The following is a 9,793-nucleotide window of genomic DNA, read 5'->3' as shown; positions in this document are numbered from 1 at the left end:
CATGCTTCCTTTTCAACGGATGTTGAAAAGAATCCACCTTTTGGATGGCAAAATGTAAAATATCATGCAAAACATCTAAGGTACTGAATATATTGTAATCGGTAAGGGTAGTCTACAGTAGTAGTAGTAGTATGTCTAACTGATTATGTTCTGATTCCATCTTCTGAAGGGCATTTGTTTCTCTCTGACGTAACACTGCAATACTCTCAACTCAGCAAATCAATCATCCCATGTCCAGGATGAAACCCATCACGCTCATCATTCATGGAGTGCTACATGTTAAACAGAGACAGGCAGGCATGCCTGCGGATGGTGCAGACATGGTGGGTGTGGAGGGTGGCATTTGTGTGGAAAATGCATGTTCCTTGAACCGACGCAGCGGTCAAGAAAGAAGAGGATGAACATTTTCTGCTTGTGTTGTCATGGTGATCGTGGGAGAACGGACATTTGTTGGCCTAACTTGAGGCAAACGGAGAGAGAGAGAGAGAGAGAGAGAGAGAGAGAGAGAGATAGATAGAGAGAAAGAGAGAGAGAGAGAGAGAGAGAGAGAGAGAGAGAGAGAGATAGATAGAGAGAAAGAGAGAGAGAGAGAGAGAGAGAGAGAGAGAGAGAGAGAGAGATAGATAGAGAGAAAGAGAGAGAGAGAGAGAGAGAGAGAGAGAGAGAGAGAGAGAGAGAGATAGATAGAGAGAAAGAGAGAGAGAGAGAGAGAGAGAGAGAGAGAGAGAGAGAGAGAGAGAGAGAGAGAGAGAGAGAGAGAGATAGATAGAGAGAAAGAGAGAGAGAGAGAGAGAGAGAGAGAGAGAGAGAGAGAGAGAGAGAGAGATAGATAGAGAGAAAGAGAGAGAGAGAGAGAGAGAGAGAGAGATAGATAGAGAGAAAGAGAGAGAGAGAGAGAGAGAGAGAGAGAGAGAGAGAGAGAGAGAGAGAGAGAGAGAGAGAGAGAGAGAGAGAGAGAGAGATAGATACACTGAACACAACATTGCCGTGTTTCAATATGGATTAGTATTCAAGCTTTTGTCAGCAAACACCCTGAGCTGATTTGACGTATTCTTTCTCAACAATATGGTTGAGAAACATGACGTTTTAATGAGAACGGCATTTATGAAAAGCCACCACAGAATCACAAATTGGTTATTTATCAAATTATCAACATTTATTTATTAAAACATTTATGCCAATGTATGCCACAAAAGCAAACGTACAACAGTTATCGTCAGGAAATTGGTAGCGAGTACAAAATGAAAAACGATTCTTAATTGCACTGTATTACAATGCAGAAATATGTAGAAATAACAAAATTACATTTATGGCATGACAGAGAATAATACCATGTCAACCAGTGAATCTCAAGAGGCACGTAATCATTGGAATTGGCTCTGAGAGACAGAGAATCACTGTGCATACATGTAAACAGCATGGGCTTCCTGGCGTGCGTATTGTATGTCCACAGTAGGCAAAATAAATTGTACTGGCACTGCAGAGTTTCTGAACCCACGACGTCAATGGCAACAAGATGAATAAATAAAGGAAGAAAATTAATGTGAACGCGAGTGCATCTGAGAGAGCGGGGGGGTATGAAGATAATTACTCTCATTTGTAGGGATGGGACTATATGCGATATTATCGTATATCGTGATAAAAAACATTCACGATAATCGTATCGTGGAGATTTAATTTATCTTGATATCGTCCTCCATCATGCACTCGGGATCAATTCACCTTTTTATTTGCTTTATTTAAACCCTCTATTGGTAAAAGGTACTTATAATATACGTACTTGATACAGTCTTTTTTTTCACGATCTATCAAATGTCTGCCAAAAAATAAATATTTTTTGGCAAATGTTCCGCCCCAGGAAAATAGATTTTGATTATCGCGATAATATCGTAAATCGCGATTTCTTTGGTCACAATAATCGTGATATAACATTTTCATATCGTCCCATCCCCACTAATTTGCTTAACATGACCGTGGCATGTACCATTATTACCATTAGCAGACTCATTAATGGGCCGTTCAAGCATGTTATGCTTATGGTTGACATTTTCTGCATAAGGTTAGCATTATAGACATAAGGAGGCTTGTAAACCATATTACTGTGCGTGCTTTAGACAGAGGGCAGAGGCTCTGACCTGGGTTGACATACCATGTCAAACACCATAGTGGTCAGGGCAGGAAGCTAACTACTGTATACTGGCCGTGCTGGTGGGGCTAATGGCAAAATTCACTTCACTGCTTTTATCTTTTCACCAGCCATCTTAAACATTGGGATCGCAATGGACTTCTGCAACAAATGATGGCTGGTGTGCCTGCCTGGTAACAAACAAAATTGGCAAAATTCGAAGCAAAAAAAAATATTGGCGTTAATTTCCCACCCTGAAGAGGATCCAGTGGGACATAGTGTTAAGTGCCTCGGTGCAAAGAAACATTATGGGTCATCACAAGGCCATGAGCAGTGAAGAGAACAAAGACTTATGGAATACATATATTTAGTTATATACATACATGTAAATATATAAAAATGGCCAGATGCATTAAATTGTCTTTTTTCTTTTTCTTTTTTTTCGTTTTGCTAAACCTTGATGTGCAGCATCTTCTCGTCTCTCACAGCACTGTGATAAAATGCCACCGTGTCCAATAAGAGAAGTAGAGGAATGTCCCAGATGAGTGACGCAGAGAGACAGAACCACTGCCAGGCTTAAAGGGGGAGGGAGAAGGGGGGGGGTCCCGTTACCACACCATTGCCTCTCTTGAGGGTTCAGAGGTTATAGTCAGGGAATATTCATAAAAACTTGGGAATAAATTCCTTACCAAACAATTTCTTCACCAATGTGTTCGTAAAGGTGTCTAGTAACATATCTTAACAAAGATTGAAATTCAACATCCCTAGGAAAATCTTTGACAGCTAGGGTAATTCTGGGTCTCATTCACTTACATACACTATACTATGAGGGAAAAAATGACTCCCAAAAAAATATGCTTTAAGTGGGATGTGAGGGGTCTAACTAGGTGTTTTTAATTATTCTGAATCCATTGCAAGCATTTGTTTTGCACAAATAACATTCATTGGGCTAAAAATAGAAATTATGGTTTAGTGATGAGTCATCACTTTTCACAGTGGTATGGGGTCCATCTTTAGCCCAAGGAATGTTTTTCGTGCAAAACAAATGCTTGCAATGAACTCTGAATAATTAAAAATCGAACCTCTGTTCGAAGTGGAGCTGTGTGTGTGTGTGTGTGTGTGTGTGTGTGTGTGTGTGTGTATTGCAGTTGAAAACAGCGCCCCTCCCTTAACATGTGTGGTCATAAAAGGTACTACCACATTCTTGAGGCTACATACGGACCCACATACATACCCACATACATAGACGGACGGATACACACACGGCCATGTATAGGGAGCTCCACACAGCTCCAAAAACACCTAGTTAGACCCCTCACGTCCCACTTAAAGCATATCTTTTTGGGAGTCATTTTTGGAGCTGTGTGAAGCACAGGCTCCCTATACGTGGCCGTGTGGGTCTGTCTGTGTGTCTGTCTGTGTGTCTGTGTGTGTGTGTGTATGTAGCCTGAACTTCCTAAACTTCGGCACGCCACTAGTCCCACAGTTTTGCCACCACACACTCGCGCCATATGTCAAATCGACCGGCTTACTCGGGAATCGTGGGCTATTACTTTTCTAAGATAAAGGTTCTATAGTTTAATTGATATTAATTTATTAGTGAATTAATTTTCCCCATTGACTTATAATGGGAATCGCAAAAACTCACATTCAATTATTTGTCTCTCGCAAACCATAGGGGCTAGAGTTTCAAGACTTGGAGAGGAGGTTCATAATGATTTCAAGGATTAAATAAAAAATAATTGTGTCATTTGGCCGCATGGTGGCGCCATAACACCCCACTTTACGTTTTGGCCTGTAACTCTTGAACCGTAGGTCGGAAAATTAAAAATATTTTTTCCCTGGATTCCTTGGGTCATGACGCATCTCCCCATATAGGCCACGCCCATTTGCGCCATGATAGATTTTCCGCCATCTTGAATTTTCTCCAAAACACACTTTTTGCTCCTTTTCCTACATATTTTCTTCAAATGTCACAAAAATCGGTACACATGATCCACACACACACACACACACACACACACACACACACACACACACACACACACACACACACACACACACACACACACACACACACACACACACACACACACACACACACACACACACACACACACACACACACACACACAGCTCCACTTCACACGGGTGTGATTTTTAGTATTAGTATTGTATGTGTCTGTCATTACATTACGTTTCGATGAATTGAGTACAAAGGACTCCAATGGAAACAAGCCACAGGCTTTCTTGGGTTTAAAATCCTCTTAGCAGACCTTGTATGTAACTGTACTGTTTACTGAACTGTAATGTCCATACAAAGTAAAATAGTAAAAAATGTAGTAGAGTGAAAGTCATGTGCTTGCAAAAGAAATAAAAAAGAACTCCACACATGTACATTAGTTAGTGCACTGTACATAATTATCTCTAGGAAATTATTAGGGAAGACACTAAACAACTAAACTTTGTTTAGTTGTTTTCTTTCCCTATATTTAAAGCATCATAAGGCTAACTTTATTTATGAATAAAATGCAATTTTGTCCAATCTGTATGGTAGAGTATGTTAATACCACAACTTATACAACTGGGTGGGTGGTTGTATTGTGTCTCCCTGCTTTTCTATTGAGACATTTAGATCTTGTTAAAGCCCAAAGGTCATCATGTCTCACCTAGACACAGGATCTGACACAAATTATGACCTGATGGTCAAGATTCAATTTATCCCCCGACTGAGCGAGAAGGCAGGCTTGGCTCAATAGTAAACATGTCAGGAAACCGGGTTCAAATCCAGGGTAGAAGAAAGTTACGTATAGTGCAGCTTTTAAAACACACACAACCAGGGGTGTCACAAGGGGGGGAAAGTGGAAAAGAGTTCCTAGGGCCCAAGGTGGAGGGGCCTTAATTATTCTATACTTTAGCTATTGAAAAATAGCAGATCTACAAGCTCATTTATTTTTGGAGCTGTGTGAAGCACAGGCTCCCTATACGTGGCCGTGTGGGTCTGTCTGTGTGTCTGTCTGTCTGTCTGTGTGTGTGTCTGTATGTAGCCTGAACTTCCTAAACTTCGGCACGCCACTAGTCCCACAGTTTTGCCACCACACACTCGCGCCATATGTCAAATCGAACGGCTTACTCGGGAATCGTGGGCTATTACTTTTCTAAGAGAAAGGTTCTATAGTTTAATTGATATTAATTTATTAGTGAATTAATTTTCCCCATTGATTTATAATGGGAATCGCAAAAACTCACATTCAATTATTTGTCTCTCGCAAACCATAGGGGCTAGAGTTTCAAGACTTGGAGAGGAGGTTCATAATGATTTCAAGGATTAAATAAAAAATAATTGTGTCATTTGGCCGCATGGTGGCGCCATAACACCCCACTTAAGTTTTGGCCTGTAACTCTTGAACCGTAGGTCGGAAAATTAAAAATATTTTTTCCCTGGATTCCTTGGGTCATGACGCATCTCCCCATATAGGCCACGCCCATTTGCGCCATGATAGATTTTCCGCCATCTTGAATTTTCTCCAAAACACACTTTTTGCTCCTTTTCCTACATATTTTCTTCAAATGTCACAAAAATCGGTACACATGATCCCCACACACACACACACACACACACACACACACACACACACACACACACACACACACACACACACACACACACACACACACACACACACACACACACACACACACACACACACACACACACACACACACACACACACACACACAGCTCCACTTCACACGGGTGTGATTTTTTCCCTTATAGTATAGTGTATAGTAAGTGAATGAGACCCAGAATTACCCTAGCTGACAAAGATTTTCCTAGGGATGTTGAATTTAAATCTTTGTTAGATATGTTACTAGACACCTTTACGAACACATTGGTGAAGAAATTGTTTGGTAAGGAATTCATTCCCAGATTTGACAGGTATTCCGCTAATTTTCCCTGACTATTACCTCAGTCGCCGACGTCGCTGTCCTGGTCGCCTATGAGCCACAGGAAGTGGAAGCTGAGGGCGAGCAGCGCCGTGCCCAGCAGGTCGCCCAGGGCCGTCAGGTAGGGGATGGAGAAGCTGTCGGGGTCTTTGCCGCTCCGCCACATCAGGTGGACCATCCAGTCTGCTATGCACAGCAACGTGAACACCTGAGACGAGAGACGGAGGCAGACAGGCAACGGAGTGAGAGTGTGTCCTCCATAATGAAATGTTTTAACCTTCAAAGACCTGGAACGCGCCCGAGTCGCGTTCGATTTTATAACCACTTTAACCATTATTTTATTGCATTAACTATTGAAAAATCACACCCGTGTGAAGTGGAGCTGTGTGTGTGTGTGTGTGTGTGTGTGTGTGTGTGTGTGTGTGTGTGTGTGGATCATGTGTACCGATTTTTGTGACATTTGAAGAAAACATGTAGGAAAAGGAGCAAAAAGTGTGTTTTGGAGAAAATTCAAGATGGCGGAAAATCTATCATGGCGCAATTATATTTTTAATTTTCCGACCTACGGTTCAAGAGTTACAGGCCAAAACGTAAAGTGGGGTGTTATGGCGCCACCATGCGGCCAAATGACACAATTATTTTTTATTTAATCCTTGAAATCATTATGAACCTCCTCTCCAAGTCTTGAAACTCTAGCCCCTATGGTTTGCGAGAGACAAATAATTGAATGTGAGTTTTTGCAATTCCCATTATAAGTCAATGGGGAAAATTAATTCACTAATAAATTAATATCAATTAAACTATAGAACCTTTCTCTTAGAAAAGTAATAGCCCACGATTCCCGATTAAGCCGGTCGATTTGACATATGGCGCGAGTGTGTGGTGGCAAAACTGTGGGACTAGTGGCGTGCCGAAGTTTAGGAAGTTCAGGCTACATACAGACAGACACACACACACACACACAGACCCACAGACCCACACGGCCACGTATAGGGAGCCTGTGCTTCACACAGCTCCAAAAATAGCAGATATACAAGCTCACAGCGCTGCACAGAGTGCCGCGCTGCGAGCTTGTAGATCTGCTATTTTTGAAAATCTTTGAATATCTTTGACCCGACTTCTAAATGCTTCCTCTAAAATCAGTGGTTCTCAAACATTTTAAGGTCAAGGACCCCCAAAATTACATTTATTTGGCCGCAGACCCCCATCTCAAAATATGTTGTTCCAGGGACCACCCAGAAGCAAAGATTTGAGTTACAAAAGTTTTCTTTGAAAAATATATATTGAAATATTTGCACACATTTTCACGATTTTTCAAAAATAGCAGATATACAAGCTCACAGCGCGGCTTAGTTAAAGCATTCAATAATTCTAGGCCTAAATGTTTTAAGGATGTCCGGGGTGGTGTTCAGAGGGCTCTATTAAAAGATAAACACGCAGCTATAATTTAAAGGACAACTTTGTTTTTTTAGAACAAGGGTTCATATTTTAGATTGTAATTAGAGAAAAGAAAAAGTGAGTGTTAAAATGTTTTCATTTGCTTCGTTCTATTGTTTTATCACGTTTACCGTGCCAAAATCTGGGGCATGCGTACGCATGGGGGCATGCGTACAAGTGGCTAAATATGTCTTTTTAGACACAATAAGCTAGCAGTTTCTTTATAGCTATTTACAGTAACACTTCTAGCCCCCATAAGTAACATCCAACCATGAAAGGTTGCGTTGTATCTTGGGAACAGGCTTATTCTGTGTAAAATGACATATTTAGCCACTTGTACACATGCCCCCAACCACTGAAATAAGAATCTCTAAAACAATAGAAAGAAGTAAATGAAATAATTTTAACACTCATCTTTTATATTCTTTAATTACAATCTAAAATATGAACCCTTGTTGTAAAAAACTAAAGTTGTCCTTTAAGGGGAAATTAGCTGTCCAGAGTTGCTAGCAGAAAAATAAAACGTCTTGAAAAGGATGTCAATTAGGATGAACTCTGAACACAGTGCCAGCCATTGAAAGACACCGTCTGCTAGCCATACAGAGATTTCAGACAGATCATTATAGAAAAAATAAGGTGGCTGGTGAAATTCTTGCAACAACACCTCATTCTCAATGTACCAAGTAAAAGATAGACCCACTTATGGATGTATCTAGCTTGTAGACAGTCGCACTTGTCTTTAGAAGAGAGGCGCAGACTCTGAAGGAGGTTCCCTTCATGATAACTTTGAGAAGTCATCGAATGAAAGCAGAAAAGCACCTCTGGGACACAGCGACCCATCAAACCTAACTACTTTTGGCAGGCAAAGTCAGAGACAAGGTTTGCATTTTGATGGGGTGGCACAAGCGATATTCAGTCTCCCTTTTTATACTTACTGCTCCCAAATTCACTTTCATAGTCTTTGAAACTGCTGCCTAACTGTATCAAAATTGTCATCATCGTCACCCTTTATCAACTCTGACATGAGAGGAGAGAGGAAAAGAACTTGCATTTGCAGTGGTGTCATTATTTCAGTGGTGTCGTTATTTCAAAGAAACAGATGCGTGCAAATTCAACATTTAGTTGAATGTCAAGCAGAACAAAAAGAGGGAAGTGTAAAAACAGATCCTTCCCCTACCTAGTACACTTTTGTTCCCTATAATTGTGTCTGCGAGGCCATAAAGAGGAAATGTCTACTACAGAATAAAATAGGTGTCTCGGTGTGACAGCATCAGCCTTTCTGTCCATATTTCTAATGACCTACAGTATGACTTCCGTAGGCAGGAGGCAAAACGAAGCATGGCATATGGCAAGTGTGTGTGTGAATGCCTTAACACAGGGGTCTTCAACAGGGGGTCCGGGACCCATAGGGGGTCCTCAGAGTTACTACAGGGGGCCGACAAATATTTGTGTGATAGGATCATGTTTTTTACATTAATCACTTGAACCCTAGTAGTAGCAGCATCCCTATTCTTAGTGGAACATTAGCCAAAAATAGCAGATCTACAAGCTCACAACGCCTCGCACTGCGAGGCGTTGTGAGCTCGTAGATTGGCTGTTTTTTTGGCACAGAGGTTTGGTGTAGAGGGAAAAGAAGAGCAGACTAGTAGGCATTGACAGCTCAAGTGGTTGAATATATTAATCCAACAGATGATAGTGCTGTCAAACAAGTCTGAGCTGTATAAGAAATCCATGAACATTTTAAATCTGCAACACAATTTTTTACGTTATGTAGTGGGGGTCCCTGCTTCGTCTCTCTCTCAGCTAAGGGGTCCTTGGCCTGAAAACGTTGAAAAGACCCCTGCCTTAACGTCTTTCAACGTGGCACCCCTATTTTGGGAAAAATGAACTATTAGTAGCAAAAATGGTTTGTTTCGAACATGGCTATGCATTGAGATTCAGAGTTGCCTTGTGAAAAGCATTTGTGACAGGGACTGGTGACCGAACCAGGGCCTCGACTTAGGCCACGTTTACACAGGAACGATCAGAACAGAAGACGCCATGACGTCACATGTTTTGCCATTTCCCCCATATTGCTTGTTTACATGGAGATGCGAGGCGGAGCGTCTTCAAAGATTGCAACTCTGGAAGGGGATTTCACTTTGCTTAGGGTTCAACCACAGAAAATGACATTGCCGTCTAAAGAGAAGGCACTTCTGATATTTTATTTTGCCGTTTTCCCTAGAGATCGTCATCTAAACGGGGCGTTTAATTTTGTTTTCTCTTGCCCTCATTCTCATTGCT

At 41.3% G+C, this 9,793-nt stretch overlaps 1 protein-coding gene across 1 annotated transcript in view; it reads right to left on the bottom strand.

The window, feature by feature from the left end:
• Positions 1-1,900: 1,900 nt before the first annotated feature.
• Positions 1,901-9,793, bottom strand: part of slc41a2b (solute carrier family 41 member 2b) — a 46,254-nt gene continuing 38,361 nt past the window's right edge. Inside the window, exon 11 of the mRNA XM_080754751.1 lies at positions 1,901-6,281. Within this exon, the coding sequence (XP_080610877.1) occupies positions 6,096-6,281 (186 nt within the window). The 3' untranslated portion in view covers positions 1,901-6,095. The remainder of the gene's footprint in view (positions 6,282-9,793) is intronic.

The sequence above is a fragment of the Nannobrachium achirus genome (assembly GCF_963921795.1).
Source record: "Nannobrachium achirus genome assembly, chromosome: 23".
Lineage (NCBI taxonomy): Eukaryota > Metazoa > Chordata > Actinopteri > Myctophiformes > Myctophidae > Nannobrachium > Nannobrachium achirus.
This window is presented reverse-complemented; position numbering and strand designations above follow the sequence as displayed.